Source organism: Castor canadensis, chromosome 17 (genome assembly GCF_047511655.1).
Source record: "Castor canadensis chromosome 17, mCasCan1.hap1v2, whole genome shotgun sequence".
Taxonomy (NCBI): Eukaryota; Metazoa; Chordata; class Mammalia; order Rodentia; family Castoridae; genus Castor; species Castor canadensis.
The window spans coordinates 51,262,566-51,280,020 of NC_133402.1; the positions used below are offsets into that span (position 1 = coordinate 51,262,566).

Here is a 17,455-nt window from a genome sequence, read left to right on the forward strand (position 1 = left end):
AGGCTCCTCCCACCCCTCCCCCCATTTCTAGGGCACTGAAGGAGTAGCCTAGAAAGAGGCATTCCCCTGGAACGTGAACTTCTGGAGCATGAGGCTTTGGTTTGTTTCTGATCACTTCTGTCCTCAAAGGAAGGTGAGTGGGAGAGTGAAGGCAGAAGCAGATGTTTTGCTGTCCAGAGGCTGGATTCCCCAGCTGCTTCCCTGAGCCTAGACTACCTCACTTGCAAAACGGGAGCAAGGGGCTCTGTCTTGCGTGGTTCCCAGGCCTGTCACGAAGCCTCAGTGAGAGAGCGGTAGGGGTAAGTGTGGTACAAATACTAGAGGCTGACATTGCCGTGCCATGCCTTTCTAACCTGTACAAACGCTCCTCTTCAGTTGGTTTTCCCGGACTCCAGCCTAGCGCTCTATTGCAGGCCACCGGGCCGTCTTCCCCCGCACCTTTGGCCAGGCCATGGCTGTAGTGCTCCCGCCAACCCAGATACCCACTGGGGTGTTGCTCTGTCACCTTCAGCAGCCTAGTGGTTTCCTGGAGGCGGGGAGGGCTCCGCCCCAGCCAGGTCCTAGGGATTGGCGCGCGCACGTAGCCATGGGGACGGGGCGGGGCAGGCCTCAGCCCTCCGGGTCCCGAGCGCACGCGCCCACGGCCACGGCCTCGGCCCGCCGCGAGAGGGGGCGGAGCAAGCGTGAACAGCGGGCGCGCGCAGGCTGCTCCACCGAGCCCCTAACCGCCTGCGCGGGTCGGCGTCCGCGGGGCGGCTGTTGAGGTGAGGGTCGGACTTGAGGAGAGGCGTTCCCGCCAGTGCGCGGGTCTGGAACACCCCCCGCTGCGCCGGCACAACCTCAGTGCTCCCGCGACCCTTCCGTGGCTCCCGTGGCCTCGCGGCCTGGGCCGCCCTTTGCATATTATCTCGCCCCGTGTCCGAGGGCCTGAATAAGACCGTGGGCTCCCCTTTGCCGACCACTGCCGTGGGTGCGGTGCACGCCCCGGGGCGGTGGGGTTGGGGGAAAACAGGCGAGAGACATCTTTTTAACTCCGCCCTGTTGGCCAGGCCTCGCTTGGCCGCTCTGGCCGCAAACTTTAGCGTCCCCTAAGTTGCTGAGGTGTGTGAGACTCGGAGAGGCCCTCGGCAAAGAGACAGGGGCTGGACAAATAGGAGAGGCTTCCAGCAAACCGGCTGGAAGCCGAGATAAGAAGGGGAGCCCATCCTCCTTGCGGGGCCTTGGACCCGCGGTGCTCCAGCTCGGAGCTAGAGCCCAAGTTTTGCCAGCGCAGGGCCCTTTAAGGGCCGGGTCCTCCGCAGCAACGCACGCGAACAACTTCAGGAAGCCGGCGCCGGACGCTCGCCGGCACCTGGGAGGCGTCTGTCCAGGGCTTCGGACCTGCGGAAAAACTGAGGCTAGAGAGAGGGCAGAGTCTGCCCAAGGTCAGCGGCAGTTTCAGCGCCAAATGTGATGGCTGGATCCCTCCGGGAAGAGGGACATAAGCAGGGCCCTAGTGAAAATCCCTGACTTTGTGAGGCTGGGTTCGGCCCCTCTTTTCCCAAAGGATCTGAGGATGGGGCCGGAGGGGGTGCCTGTAGAGCCCCTTTTCTCTGGAAAGGGCTTAGTCAGGACCCTGCTCACTGGTTATTTCCTGGGCTGGAGTGACTGTTCCTTTCTGTCCCCAGCACTGGAGCGCTTGGCCCTTGCTGCACTGGATGCCATGAGTTGCTAAAAGTGAGCCTGATTTTTCAGGTGAGCCTCTCCAGCCCTGTCTCCTTTTCTCTTTTCATATGGGGGAATTTTATGTTGCCTCTCCGCCTTCCTGTGCTGACCAAGCTCTGGGGCGTACAGGAGCATTTTATCCCCTTTCTGAGGGAGGTGGGAAGAAGAGAAAGGTGGGAACTTAATTCTCTTGAAACAGGAAGTGTGCAGCTGAGAGGGCTGGTCAGAATAAGGGCTTGTCACTCCTGGGGCAAGTGGTGGCCCAGATGCTGACAGTTTCCACCTCATGATCATCAAAAGAAAAGAGGGATGACACTAACTGCTGGCAGGATGAATAGGACAGAAAATGCATGAAAAAAGACAAACCAACAGGCAGGAGCACAGGTGGGTGAGGCCAGTGGGAAACACCTCAAAAACAGCCCAGAATTTAGAAAATTACTTGGTCTTTTTTTGAGGCAAACACTGTGTGCTCATTGACTCCAACTTGGCCTGAACTCACAGGGAAGAAATAATTCCGTAAAGTTAAGTTTTCCGTAGGACTGAAGCATTGTGTTTTCAGCTCTAAAACCTGTTACATGTTCCCTCTTCCTCTTTAAGCAGTCCTCTCTGTGCTGCCATATCCCCCTCCCTCCCCAGTCTACTTGGGTGAAGCACTCTGTAAGAGGGTATTCAAGCTTTGTGGAGACCTAGACAGTCTGCCTAGAGTGGTTCACTCAGTGGCTGCTCCTTGATCTTGGGCTTGTTAGTATATAACTTCTGTACCTCTTATGAGTAACTGCTACTCCCCACTCTTTTGTGTTTCCACTCTAGCAGTCTTTTACTTTTTTTTTTTGTCAGTACTAGAGTTTGAAGTTGACTTCTTGCTTACTAAGCAGGAGGAGCTCTACCACTTGAGCCATGCCCCCAGACATTTTTTTGTTTTTGTTTTGCTTATTTTTCACATAGGGTCTCATGGTTTTTTACTTGGAGCTCAGACCCTGATCCTCCTACTTTTGGCCTCCTTATAGCTGGACCACAGACACACACTACTACTCCCAGCTTGTTTGTTGAGATCAACTTGGCTGACCTCGAACCTTGATCCACCTGATCTCTGCCTTAAATAGCTGGGATTACAGTTGTGAGCCACCACACCTTCTTCCCTCTTCTTAACTGTTTCTAACTTTCTGTGCTTTGTGAAAGTGGAACGAAGCTTGTTAGCATTGGAGGTTTATGTCTGGGAAGCTTAGGGCTGGACTTTGTTCTGACTGCTCAGGCTGTTTTGCTCTGGTCTCTCCTCTGGTTCTGGATGGATGAGCTGCTGGAAAGCAAGGTCTCTGCAAGCCAAATGTACCTAGGAGTTTCCTGTGAAATTCTCTTCCTATGGTACATTTTCCCCCTAGGATTTTGTTCCTCATGGTTTTCCTAGTTGTTAATAAATATGTGGATCCTGACACTTGTCTGTCCTCCTGCTGTTGGTAGTGCATGAGGCTTGGGAAGGCTGGGCTGGCGGTGTGGCTCATTTAGGGAGGGAGAGGTAATGTGGGGGCAAGGCAGGCTGGTGGTATCTGGCCCATCTTGGGGGAGACTGATCAGGACCAAGAGTATGTCCTTGGCTGACTCATTCATCTGCCCCTCTATGACTCAGTTTCCCCAAGTGTGACCAGGGCTGCCAGCTGCCTGGCAGAGCTGCTCTGAGAGCTTCAGCGACTAGTGATTAAGAAATAAAGAAGCTTGTGGCTTCAGTCATCCTTTGTAGCTCCCTTCTAGGTCACTCTGAGTGTAAACACCCTCTGGCTCCTCCCTCTCCTGGGTCAGAACACCCAAGTCAGGGCTGAGACTGGGCCAGAACTGGCTGGCAGGCAGGCAGGTATTGTCAGAGAAGGCTGCCAGCCTCCTCTCCCTTCTGTCTCCTTTGCAGCTGCCTTGGGGTGCTGTCTGGGGGGCCCAGAGCCATGTCGGACCTACTACTACTGGGCCTGATTGGGGGCCTGACTCTGCTACTTCTGCTGACGCTGCTGGCCTTTGTCGGGTACTCAGGGCTGCTGGCTGGGGTGGCAGTGAGTGCTGGTTCACCTCCCATCCGTAACATCACTGTGGCCTACAAGTTCCACGTGGGACCCTATGGTGACACTGGGCCGCTTTTCACCGAGAGCTGCAGCATCTCTCCCAAGCTCCACTCCATTGCTGTCTACTATGACAACCCTCACATGGTAAGGAACCTCTATGGGGTAGAACCCTATGAATGGATGTGGGTCAGGGCTTGGTGGGAGAGGGAAGTTTGGGTTTCTGAGGTAAGGATGGGAAAGTCATTGATCCGGTCTTGCAGACTACCTCCTCTTTGAGTTTAAAGTCCCTTCCTGGACTACTGCTTCAGGTATCCATTACCTGCCTTTCTGGTTGCCCACATCTATTTCTCTTTGCTCATGTCTAGTATGGATTTTTGAGTGCAGTAGACCATATCACTGTGAGTCCCTAGCTTCTTCCTGGACCTTGGTACCTTGGTGTATATCCTCTTGCTGTTCGTCTCTCCCTCAACTCCATTTGGTGCTAGTGGTCTAAGGCCATACCATTTGGATTCTTCCTACTCTCTAGGGTTACATCTTGTTTCTCTGCTTTCCTGCCCTCAGCTCTCCTGCTGTGGTGGTAGGCCACCCTTCAGGACTGAGAGGGTAGCCTGTGGGCTTGAAATCCCACCTCTCTAGCCATTCTGATGCCTTCTGACATCAGTGATAATGGCATTTCTGTAGACCTCAAGTTGCCTGGTTGGGAGAGAGCCAAGTGGAGCCAGATGCGCTGCTCAGAATGTCCGGGATGCTGGGGTCAAGGCTAATCCAGCATCACTGGCACCCTGTGAGCATCTGGCTGTACTATAGCCTACAGTGAGTCAGGTCTTGCCAATGTAGCCTCCTGCCAGGCTATGGGGTGTTGCTGCCCACAGCTGGATGGACTGGCATCTCTGCCAAGGGCTCTTCAAGCCCTGCCAAACCAGGAACTTGAAATCCTTAGCCTTGATTTCCTTGCCTGGAGAGATTAAGTGGACAAGGCCTACAGCCTCCCCACTGTCTGCCGACCAGGCCTCTCACTGGGGCATTCAGTTGAAGTGCTGATTCCTTCTATGTGCCTAGTCCTGCGCTATACCTGTACTCTGGAGATGAATCAAACCTGGCCATGCCGTCAGAAAGCGGCGTGGTTGGCAAGTCAACCTCACACAAATTATTTTCTAACAAGACACTGGGCTCAATGTCTACAGAAGTTAGAACTGAGCATTTAGGTAGCATGCCTCAAGTCTGCTGGGGAGGCTCAGAGAAGAGGAGGATTTCATCTGGGCCTTCTCCCTTGAGTAGAATTTGGCTCTGCCATGAATGGCCATTTAGCTAAGAAAACTATAAGAACAAAGGCCCAGGACAGGGGATGAAGAAGTGTGGCCAAATGGACATCTGGCAGGTAGAGAAAGAGGTGGAAAGGTTCCATGGGCCACGCGGAGGAGAGGTACAGTAGGTTGTGAAAATGGGTGTGGTAACACTTTTGTTTAAGGAGGCTAACTGGAGGGCAGGTGGAAGAAGGAAGGAGATGGAGCAGGGAGGCCACTGAAGAGATTGGATTGGGCCCATGTGAGAGGTGACGTGGGCTGGTTGAAGGATGAGTAGACATTGTCTGAGGTTTTGTGAATGCGTGGCTGGGAGATGACATTAAGTAAAGTCGAAAAGCACTGGGACCCAAATGGGATGGGAAGTAGCACATTGCCTCTTGGGTTGAAGGGTCTAATTCCAGGATGGGAAAAGGCCAAGGCAGCAGGAATCCTGGGGTCACTGCTGGAGTCTGGGCCAAGGAAAAATGAGACAGAAGAACTTTGGCAAGGGTTACTCTCCCCCTGGTCTGGCCACTGCTTCCAGGCAGCCCACCTGCAGCTTTCCCAGGGATTGGATGGGTCTTGGGTGTCCATGGTTGGCTGGGTATAGTGTGACTTGGGTGCTGCTCCAGGGAGCTATTGACTGAGAGCATGGTCTTCAGGCAGGCAGTTCTGGGTTCTGATTCTCTTATCACTGTTTGCTGTGTGAGTTTGCACATATCACATAGCCTTTCCAAGTTTGTATTTCATCCTCTCACAGTCGTGGTAAAATACTTGCTTTATAGTTATAGCCTGATAAGGGTTCACTTAAGTGATGTAGGTGAGGCATTCATCACAGCACCTGTCTTCAAGAAATGTTTACAAAGAAAAGGACAGAAAAACGCTCATTAGTATATGCTGAGGGGTCAGGCTGAACACCCTGACCTGGGCCCAGACCCTTAACCTAGCTGTGAATATCTGGCCAGCATAGAGCATAAACAGGTTAAGGTGACCCCTCTGATCCCACCCTTCCCAGTCTTGGGTCACTCCAGAAGGTACCTATGTCCACATTCAGAGTTGGCTTTACCCTGGCACTTGGGATGGCTCTGGGATACTTGGTTCCCCACCTACTCTGGAGCTGGACAGTATCTACTCTGCTTGATCGAGAACTGAAGGATTCAGGGGCTTATGACCACCTTGTCTGGAAGGACCTCAGGCCTCCTACTCTACACTCTGATATTGGCAGAGGCAGAGACTGAGGTGCAGAGAACAGGAGTTTTCATTCAGTAAATATTTGAGCACTGGATTTGTGCCAACCTTTGTGCTGGGCATTGGGGCACTGTCCAGCTCTCAGGACCTCTGAGTGTGGGGGTGTCAGGAGGTTGAAGGGGAGGTCCCATCTCAGTCCTGAGGAAGGCTGAGAACCCATGCTTACTGCTCCCTAGGCTGCTTCTGTATCCATCTGACCACCCCCCACCACACACACACTGTTTTGGTAGTACTGGGGTTTGAACTCAAGGCTTTGTACTTGCTAAGCAGGCCCTCTACCATTTGAGCCACACACCCAACCAAGGCTGACTTTTTGTGTTTCTCATCTCCACTCTTCCCAGCGTAGCACAACAGGAGTTCAGACTGTTACAAGCTCTGTGAGTGGGCCCAGTGAATAACCAGGTTAGAGGTCCATCTGGCTTTGTATGCTGCCTTCCCTGATGAGGTGTAGACTGACAGTTCCCCAGCTACATCCCTTCTTGGCCTGAGGTGGGCAGTGGGGAGACTATTCCCTGAGAAAGACCTGGCAAAGCCCTACTTTGGTTTGGGTCCAGGAAGTGTCAGAAGAAAGGATATGTCCAAGTCAAGACAGTGGCAGTTGCTGTGAACCCTTTCACATCAAATGCTGCTTGAGCTATTAGTCCTAGAGTCCTGTATGGGAGGAGGCCGCAAGGTCCAAGCAGATGGTTTCTGTGAGATGGGAGGAAGAATTCCATTCCCTATCCCTGAAGGCCTTGGCAAGGCTGAGGGTGGGGAGAGGGGAGCATGTGTCAGGAAATGGACAGGCCTTGGCAGTAGATCACAGATCTCCCTCTCGTGTCAAGGGCCCATTTCCTCTTTTTTTTTTGCGGTACTGCAGTTTGAAATCAGGCCCTACACCCTGAGCCACTCCAGCAGCCCTTTTTTGTGTTGGGTATTTTCAAGACCCGCACTAACTGCCTGGTCTAGCTTTGAACTGTGATCCTCCAATCTCTGCCTCCTGAGTAGCTAGGATTATAGACATGAGCCACCGGCACCTGGGCCATTTCCTCTTTAAGGTTCCTGAAGGAAGGGGATGTAGGTAGATATCAGTCACAGATCTGCCCCACCCCTCCACCCACACTTGTGCGCGCTGCTTTTGCATAGGTAGGAAAGGGTCATAGTTGGAAAACTGCTCTTTTCTTAGCCCTGCTTTTAGGGAGATGCTGGGGGTTTGGAAATTGTCTTTAGCCTCCCCTCCTGGGCCTGGTCACTCTGTGAGCCTTAAGTGTTAGAGGGGAAGTAAAGTACTGGAGGACCTGTTATCTCACTGGATCCTGGCCAGCTCTGGCCTGTGGGCTGGCTGTGGTGGCTGGCTGCTCTCACCCATGCCCACTATGACCTACCATGACATGGGTTTGTCCTGTCTGTCACCACTTGCCCCACCCTCTGCTGCCATCACCTCCGCTGCTGTTTGGGGCTTAAGTAACCTTGTCTGCCCTTGTGAGAGCCTGACTGAAGCAAGAGGGTATGGCAGCCAGTTATATTTATCTGGCCCAGGTGGGCCTGAATCTGTTGCTCATATCCACCACCTAGCAGGGCATACCTGCCCTAGGCATGGAGTGGGTGAGGAAATGTGGCATTTTGGGTTCTGCCTTTTGAAAACTACCCTGCCTTGACCCCTATTCCTCTTAGTCCACTGAGAATCAAGGCCTGGGGCTGCCAAGTCTGAAGGACATGAATCTGGTGAGAGTTCTGATTTAGGATTGTGCCACCCTCCTCCTCACCACTCAGTGTGCCTGGGCATGTGGCTTCCCCTGGCCTTCTTGGAAGCACTTAGGTCAGATGGAGCCTAGGAAGGGAAGGAGGAGTACGATTTCCCAGGATTGACCTTCTCAACAAGAACAATGGGAATATGGTCTGGGCTGATTTTCCTAAGGGTTCAGGCTGTCCCCTACCCCAATTACCACATGAGTATTTTCTGTCAGGTAGAGCCCAGATTTTTCCTCTGCAGCAGGTTAAGTATGGGACAGATCTGTAAAGGTGAGCCCCTCTTTGCCCACTAGAGCAGCCCTTGGAAGGGAGGTGAGGTGATGTGAAGGCTTTGGATTCACTCTTTTGGATTTGAATTGAGGCTGTGAATCAAGGCTCCAACTACTTACCAGCATGTGACTCTGGGTGAGTCACTTGGCTTCTCTGAGTTTGTCTCCTGATCTGTCCAATGGGAATTAAAAACTCTCTTCCTCAGGTTTTGTTTTGTTTTGTTGCTGGGAATTGAACTCTGGGCCTTGACATGCTAAGCACATAGTCTACCACTGAGCTGCAGTCCCTGGGATGGTTTTTATTTTTGTGAGGACTAAATAATGACACTAAGCCCAATTCTTGGCCCCTAATGGGTGCATAGAACACTTGACATCAGCCCTGCCTCTTGAGAGCCTCATACAACTGGGCTTTTATACTTTTAGGAGCCCAGCCCACCTCCTGCAGGTTGCTGTGTGAGGAGGCTCTGTGCAGGGAAAGGCCATTATGCAGTCTGTTCCTAGCCAGGGCTGAATTCTTAAACTCCCAAATGGCCATGGGCTAGGTGTTGCAATTCTAGAGGTGGTCTGCTTGGCTTCAAATCCTGACTCTGAACACTGCCTTGCTGTTTGACCTTTGCTGAGTAGCTTGGTTTCCTGGGCCTCAGGAACAGGGTTAATAACAGCACTGACACATGGAAGGCTGCAATTGAGGCAAGTGGTGAGGCTTTGTCACCACTCCTACACAGCCATTGTTAGGAGTATGCTTCTGGGGATGGGGGAGAGAAGAATTCTAGATGGAATCTCTGAGAAAGCGCCAGACCCCTTTGAGGGTTGGTACCCTGCTGACTCCTCCCTTCCCTCCAGTCCTGTCCTCTGGCCTGCCTATCTGCATCAGCCTATGTCCTGACTGTTGCCTGCCCCAGTGTGCCTTTGCGCACCACCAGTTCAGGGAAGTTCGTCACCTGAGGCTTGGTGTGTGGACCTGCAGCACCCATGAGGGTAAATGAGATCCAGTGTCCAACCTCTATAGTGGGCAGGTGCTGCTGCTCTGTTCCCTTGGGAGTACCAGGTGGGTTCAGGACTCTGCCTCTACTGCTCCCCTGCCTTGGCAGCTCTGGGTTGGGTGGGCTGGCATAGGAGAGATCAGGGCAGCCCTTTGGTGCAGCTGTCCCTCTTGGCTATGCAGATTGTGGGCCTGGGGCTGGCCATTACTACCGAACCCATTGGTTAGGTTTGGTTTGGGCCAGCTGACATCACTTCTCTTTCTTGGATTCTGGAAGATAACAGTCTTGTTCTGTTACTAGGTCTTGGCCAGGCAAGGTCCCCAAGGTGGTGCTCTTTACTGTGGTCTCACATCACAGATTTGTCAGGGTCTCTCTGGAAGGAGCAGTGGGACCAGCCTCAGGAACATCTCATACCTGGAAGCTTCAGGTTCCAAGCAGACTGCCCTCTTCTCACAATGCTGGGACTCAGGAAGCTGCACAGCCTGAAGGAGATGCCCTGGGGTTTAGCAGGCCTCTGTCTCTTTCCTGGTATTCTTGTTTTCAGGGCAGGTCCTGGGTGAGTTTTCCTTTACCCAATGTGATGGTGGGTATGACCACTGCCCTGTTTCCCTTTTGTGGCCCCTGGCTGGTGTACTTCTGGTCCAACTCTTGTTCTAGTAACAGGTATCCAGAGAATTGGCTGATATGGGTAGGAAAAGGTGCAGACAAGTGGGAGACCCAGTTCTTTTTCTTAGGGTTAGGTACAAATTAAGATGTTGCATTGAACCAAAGTGGATGGAGTCTCTTGCTATGTGGATACTGGTACTTTTAGGCCCTTGACAACCTTAGTAAAACCATTCTCCTGGAGGTAGTCCTGGGCTTTCCTAGGAGAGCAGAGACTCTTTCTTCTCCTACTGGACCAGCCTTGCCACTCCCTGGCTATCCTATCTTCTTCTTGCTGGTACCTAGTTCAGCTGCTTCTCAGATCTGACAAGGCTGCTTAGCAGGTGGGGGGCTTGCTTAGGGACCTCCTAGTCTGCCCTCTAACCACTGGCCAGGACAGGGGAGGGGGCAAGAAATGTCCTTGCTTATAGATTTGAGGTTGAAGAGTGCCCCTGAGACCTACATACCACCAGGATCCCAGGACCCCTGTCACATTAGCCACCTCCTTCCCCTGGCAGAAACTCTTTCTCTAGATGGAGGAGAGGAGGTTTGATGGCAGTACAGGACTTGTGTGTGTGTTTGTGTACATACATCATCACTGACATACCCAAAGAACTTTCTGTGTGGGAAGGATCCTTTCTGCCTTGACGCCTGGAGTTACGGGAAGAGACGAGAAGGCTTCATTACAGTTTAGCATAAGACCTGTTCCTAGGTGGGTATTTGGATTCAGAGAGGAGGGGCAACTTGGTGGGGAGCAACAAAAGGCTTTCAGTGAGTAGGTTGAACTGAGTTTTGCAGGGTGGACAGGAGTTTCCCAGGCAGAAGGAACTTTGGAATAGGGTGAAGAGGGACATTTCAGACAGAGGAAGCAGCTTATACAGAAGTAGGCAGCATAGGAAAATGTGGCATGTTTGGCTGCAAATAGTTCCATGTGGGTATGTGCGGGGCTGTGGTGGGAGAGGAGGTTGGCAAGGCGGTCTGGGCCAAAACCTGGATATGTCTCTCCTTCTGCCATGTAGATACTCAGTGGGTGCCTGCCTGTCTGGGCCCCTGCCCCTGCTGGGGCCTAGAGCTGCAGAAAGAGTGTGAGGTGAGTGTGCGGACAGACTGGGGTAGTGTCGGTTGGGCCACACCCACCTTGCATACTGGACTCAGGAGTTTAGTTTCATCAGAGGTGAACTGAGAGCCATTGAGAGGTTCATGTGTTCTAGTGCCTTTTGACTAAAGAAGGTGTTGGGCTGGGAGTTCCATGAGGGCTGCTGAAGTGATCCCAGAAAAGACCCAGGGACCCAAACCCAGGCAGGCAGGGGATGGAGAGGAAAGACCAAGTGGCCTTCTACCAATTTCTCCTTTTTGTCTATATTGGATGGATTTTTGTTGTTGTTCAGCATAGGTAGCTAGGGTCAATAACATGCAGATAGGCTTTGTGACAGGCTCTTTTCCTTGGCCTGTTAGCAGGAGGCCTGGGAGAACCTCTGCCCATCTGGACATTTGCAGTTCTTGGGGTGCGAGTGGTGCAGATGCACCATCTAGAGACAAGAGGTGATACTGCAGCAGTCTTCTGTGCTCAGGATGGAATGGGAGAGGCTTTAGGCCAAGAGAGGGGACTGTGCCGCTAGTGGACTCGGTATGGGAAAGAGAGTTTACTGCAAAATATCAGGGAGAGGGGTACTGGGAGAGGAGGGACTATCACCAAGCTACCCTGAAAGGCTTCCCAAGAGGGGAAGGGTGGGTGGGGAGGAGCTGCATATTCAGAGGGTAGGGTAGATGGACATTCTAGGCCAAGGGACAGTTGCTGGGACTGTATCATAGCTACTAACCAACAGTAGTTATGGAGCACTTTGGGAGTACTGGGCCCTGGATAAGCTCTTGTTTACCATTTAATATGACATGTCTAAATACATATCAAGGAATGGGCACTCTAAGAAGCCAAGGGACTTGGTCAGGAGCTCACAATTCATGCGTCAGAACCTGGCCAGCCTCTCTCCAGCTGTGGTTCTGACCATTGCACATACTGCCTGCCACTGAAGCTCTGAGCTAGACTTTATGCCATAGGATCCAATGGGACAGCAAGAGGACCAGAGCCACAGACTGCTGAGTGACCCTTAGGGTCTTCTTGAAGGTCAGAGCCTGGATTAGGTACCTAAGTCTCAGTCAAAGTGTGATTCTAAGGCAGGGCTGGGCTGCCAGAGTAGAGGAGGCAAAACAGGGCTGAGAAAGGCTCACGAGGTTGCTGACAGGGCTTATGAAGGGTTGTTATAGGAGGACAGAGGCAAATGGGTAATGATGACTCCATAGTGCTGGGAGGGAGAGCTAAGGAGGGAAATAGGTGGAGGCGGAGGGAATGATCAGTTTAAATTTAGGGGTCAATAGGCCTGAGAGCACAAGATCTGTGTTAAGTGTCCTGGATTCAGAAATACCTACTCCTGGGTGTGCAATTGCTGGTGTAGACTTAGATGGCAGGAGAGTAGACATGGGAAACAGGTAGAAGGAGGTGAGACAAACTGGGGCTACCTGATGCCAGAAATGAGTGCTAGTCTATATGCCTGGTTAGTCCTAGGAAGGGTTGGAGGCTCACATAAGAACCTTGTCTGGCTGGAGCGTCTGGGAGCCAAACGAGGAAGGATAGGGACTCTCTAAAACACTGAAAAACTTGGATGGAATCAGCAGTCTTTGGCTTATCCAGGAAGGGACTTGGGAAAGGACAGGTCCCAGGATGTGGCAAGGGTTGGAGAAAAGGTCTAGGGGTGCTGATAATGGTGGTTGACCTGGGAGGAGATTACCTCTCAGACTTTTATTTTCTAACCAGTGTCATCTCAGGTTCTGACCAATTGTTTCCACAACCAGATGCCAGATCCCCACTCAGATCTTTATTCCATGTGTGCATGAAAGCACTCTTGCTTTCATGGGGTGGGACCAGGAAAGAGAGCTATGGGCTCTTTTCCTTGTCCCCACTCCTCAGTTCTGCTCCCTTGCCTGCCACAATTTCCCTACCAGTCAGGCTTGCTCCTTCAAGAGATAGGGGGAAACAAACTAATTGGGCTATGCTGGATCCAGACTTTAAGATCAGCTGGTCTGTAGTCCTGCCAAAGGCCCTGGGTGTTGGGGGCTGACAGGTCAGATGGGAGGGTCCCCTCAGGAGTATGTTGACGGGCCATTGGAGTGTGACAGTTTAGAGGTCTTCTCTATGCTTCCCTCTCCTGGGCTTCTGGAGGACAGACATCAAGTCTCTTCTCTCACCATAACCCTTAGGTCTCTAGCATGGGGCATGGCATGTTTATGGAAGGAATAAATGGAGTGATGGGTGAGAGTCCTGCAGTAGGATGTACAGGTGGGGGCCATGGAAAGTTTCAGCAAGAAAATGGTCAGCTCCATCCTGGTATCTGGGACAGTGTGGCCTATCAGAATAGGTGGTTCTCCAGGCCTGAGCTGGCCTAGATGCAGAGGACAGATGGCCTGAGGGCCTCCCTCTTTTGTCCAACTTTGACCTCTGCTCTGCTTCTACAGGTGGCCCCTGAGAAGTGTCGCTGTGCAGTGGGCAGCATCCTGAGTGAAGGAGAGGAGTCACCCTGTCCTGAACTCATCCACCTCTACCAGAAATTTGGCTTCAAGATATTCTCCTTCCCAGCACCCAGCCATGTTGTGACAGCCACCTTTCCTTACACCACAACCCTGTCCATCTGGCTGGCTATCCAACGAGTTCATCCTGCCTTGGACACCTACATCAAGGTGAGGCATAGGCCTGGTATGTGTGGGGGGTTAGCCAGGCCCCTGGGGTGGGAACCAGGAGGAATGCCCAGGATGGGAGGAAGAAGTGATTTGGAGAGAGCAGCACTCTGGGGACCTCATGGAGCAGGTGCCGAGGGAGCTAGAAAGATTGGCAGAGGCTGTTAGCATCTCTTTCAGATGCTTTAGACCATGTCAGGGCCAGAGCATCTTCCAAGAGCTTATTCAGAAACCTGGCCAGTTTAGCTCTGGCTTTGACCAGTGCTCATCCTGCACTCCGGGCTTAAACAGGTTGACAGTCTGCCTTGTCCCTGTTCTGCTGAAGGCTGCCAAGCATGGCCCTGAGGCTCTTAGTAGCTGGGCAGACCCCCAGTTCTCATGTGTTACCTGGTCCTGCCTATGATTGGGCCAGACATTTGCTCCCTGAGTGGGACTGGGGCAGCAATGGCAGGCATCTCCACTTCCTGACCCTAGAGGAAGTCATACCAACAACCCAGCCTGCCTAGAGGAAAGAGAAAAGCCAGGCACCAAGAGGTTTGATAGGGGTATCTCTATGTCTATAGAAATCTTAAAAAGTTGCCCTGTTGTCCTTCTCTTCTCCTCTAAACAGTTTACAATCTTGGGTGCTAGTGTAATGACCTGAGTTTGGGCTTGGAAGCGATTGTTTATTCATTCAACTTGTGTTTATTGAGTATTTATGTGCTGGATGCTCTGCATGTCATGATGTGAAATGCTGGTGCAGGAAAGAGGCATTTCCAGTGGGTAATGAAGATAGGTAATAAATGTCAGTCAAAAATGAGATACATACATGCTACCTAAGAAAGTCAGGAGACTCACTAGGATAAAGTGATCAGGGACAGCTTCTCAGAGGTAGTTGCCTCAAGGCAGAGTCCTCCTAGGCTTTGGAGAGGAGGTAAGAATGTTGTAAGTAGAGTAGGATGAGGAGCACAGGTTTCATCTAAATGCACTGGGGGGATGGGATGGAGTACAATGGCTCATACCTATGATCCCAGCTACTGTGGAGGCTGAGGCAGAAGAATTGCAAGTTTGAAGCCATTCTGTCCTGCATAGAGAGAGACCATGTCTCAAAAAAAGCATTGGGGGTCCAGAGGTATCGTTCAGTGATAATGTGCTTGCCTAGAGCACCAAAAAAAAAAAAAAAAAAAAAAGAATCAAGCCAGGTCCCAGTGGCTCATACCTGTAATCCTAGCTACTGTGGAGGCAGAGATCAGGAGGATTGTGGTTTGAGGTCAGCCTAGGCAAGTAGTTCACAAAAATACCTAACACAAAAACAGTCTGGCAGAGTGGCTCAAGAGGTAGAGCACCTGCTTAGCTAGCATGAGGCCCTGAGTTCAAACCCCTGTATAGTCCTCCCCCCAAAAAGCCTCAATCAATGTGGTAGGGAGTCTCTGCAGTATTTAGTCAGAGCCATGTCTATATATGACAAGCTGTCCCATCCCTGGGCAGGGTGGGACTATATCATGGATCAGGGGCAGGTGGGTGTACTTAGGAGGTCATTGTGAATCCCAGTGTGAACATAGCAGCTTGAGCTGGGCCAGTGGCCACAGACATGCACACCAGCATGGAGATTTGTCGGGGTAGAACTGGTGGATGGGGCGGGTTGTTTGTTGAAGAATGAGGAAGTGGGGGTGTCACAGTGGGCTCTGCCTCTCTTTGGTCTGGATAGGTGAATGATTACCTGGTGGTTTTTCACTGAATTATGGGAATCTGAGTTTGGGGGGAAATCAGCTCTGTGTGCTGTGTCAGTGGAACCACCTGAGAGATATCTGGGTGGGAGTGTGGAGACAGCTGGGTGGCAGTGATGTGTGTAGAGTTTGGCGTTCAGTGAGGCTTTGACCAGAGGATATTTTGAAGGACATCAGCCTGTGACAACATTTGACCTGGGAGGCTGTCCTGTGCTTCCTAGTCTTTGTGGAGCCAGGTGGGCAGTGAACAGCCTGGCAGCAAGGGCTGTTCAGAGGGCATGGCCAGTGTGGCTAGGGTCAGGGAACAAGAGAGGCAGCAAGAATGGGAACTTGGTAGACTGAGAGGAGCCTTGCAACTTCGTTCTCCAGAAACAGCCTGGGGACAGGGATAAGGTGTTGATGGAAATGGGATCCCAGACAGGTCCAGGGTAAAGTGGTGCAAGAGTCTGGTATCAGGACTGGGAAAATGAATAAACAAGGCCTGGGTCACCAGCTATGGCCTTGAGGGTCAAGACTAGGGTTGAAGAAGCAGGGGTAGAAATTGCTGGAGACAGGATGGCTGTTGTTCTGGTAGGGCAGAGGCCAGGGGAGGGTAGAGGTGAATTTCCTTTGTGAGCTGGAGGATGGCAGCCCAGAGGAGGATGTGGTTGCCAGAGTTGGGGTTGGACTAGAGGTAGGGATATGGGCAGGCAGTGAGGGTGTGTGTGGGAGTCATCAGTGCTCTAGGCCCATTCAGCATTCCAGCTCAGGGAGGTCCTTGCTCATTTCATTTAAAGGGAGAGCAGGTGCGTTGATCCTGTCTCTGCCATCCTCTAACCTCAAGGGCTAATCTTGGAGGAGCATTCCTGGGAAGAGACTTCATGGGTTCAAGACCTCAGAACAGGGTGCATGGCGTGTGGTGTGGTGGCAAGCGACTCAGCCGACAAAGCTTTTTCCTGGCTTCAGGGATTTATTTTTAGACACCTTTGTCCAAATTTCCTGGCCCCTGACAGCTTCACAAGTTGCCTAGTTTTGACGTCACCTCTTTGATGAAAGCCCTTCCTCCTTACTCCCCCTCTTGTAGGAGCCTGTCAGCTGTGCTCTGGGCTCCTTTCTCCTGGGGTGGGGGTTGGGACAGGAAGCCAGGGGTATGGGGGAGAAAAGGGGTTTCTCCCAGAGATGTGTGGGAGGCCAGCTTCTGTGGGTGTGACCACCAGCTGGGAGAGTGTAAGAGAGGCCAGACTGCCTGCAGAGGAGGCACAACTCAAGGTCCTCAGCTTGTTTCCATGGCAGGGTGGGGGATAACCCCTGCCCCTGTGTTTAGTCTGCCCTGACCCTGTAGCCTGACTAAGCTGAGGGCGAGATGAGGAAGAAGCTGGCTCTGTTTGGTAGTTATAACCTACAGTTGACATGGTGGCCCTTTGCCTATCATCCCAGAAGACAGCAAGAACCATGTAAGGCCATTTCCCACCCCTCCCTTCTTCCCCACTGCCCTCTGGTCAGAGAAAGGAGGCTACTAATGAGACTCTAGGTGCCTCTGACTCTCTCAGCCTTGACAGCTAGCCAGCTGTGCATGTCAGACACACACACACAACACACACACAACACACACACAACACACACACACACACACACACACACCCTTTCTGGATCTGGACCTGCCAGCTGTGCATGTCACACACACACAACACACACACACACAACACACACACACCCCCTTTCTGGATCTGGACCTGCCAGCTGTGCATGTCACACACACACACACACACACACACATACACACACCACACACACACACACCCTTTCTGGATCTGGACCTGCCAGCTGTGCATGTCACACACACACACACACACACACACAACACACACACAGCACACACACACACACACACACACCACACACACACACACACACCCTTTCTGGATCTGGACCTGCCAGCTGTGCATGTCACACACACACACACACACACACACACACAACACACACACAGCACACACACACACACACACACACACACACACCACACACACACACACACACACACACACCCTTTCTGGATCTGGACCTGCCAGCTGTGCATGTCACACACACACACACACACACACACACAACACACACACACACACACACACACACACA

General features: G+C 52.1%; 1 protein-coding gene across 4 annotated transcripts in view; it reads left to right on the plus strand.

The window, feature by feature from the left end:
* Positions 1-625: 625 nt before the first annotated feature.
* The window catches only part of Tex264 (testis expressed 264, ER-phagy receptor), a 30,974-nt gene continuing 14,144 nt past the window's right edge, over positions 626-17,455 (plus strand). For 2 of the 4 annotated variants that reach the window (XM_020168256.2, XM_074058888.1), the window contains exons 1-4: positions 626-764; positions 1,668-1,734; positions 3,602-3,893; positions 13,413-13,634. In XM_020168256.2, coding sequence (XP_020023845.2) covers positions 3,636-3,893; positions 13,413-13,634 — 480 coding nt within the window. In that variant the 5' untranslated portion in view covers positions 626-764; positions 1,668-1,734; positions 3,602-3,635. Of the gene's footprint in view, positions 765-921; positions 1,425-1,667; positions 1,735-3,601; positions 3,894-13,412; positions 13,635-17,455 lie in introns of those variants that run through there. The other 2 variants (XM_020168257.2, XM_074058887.1) reach the window with 2 other exon arrangements.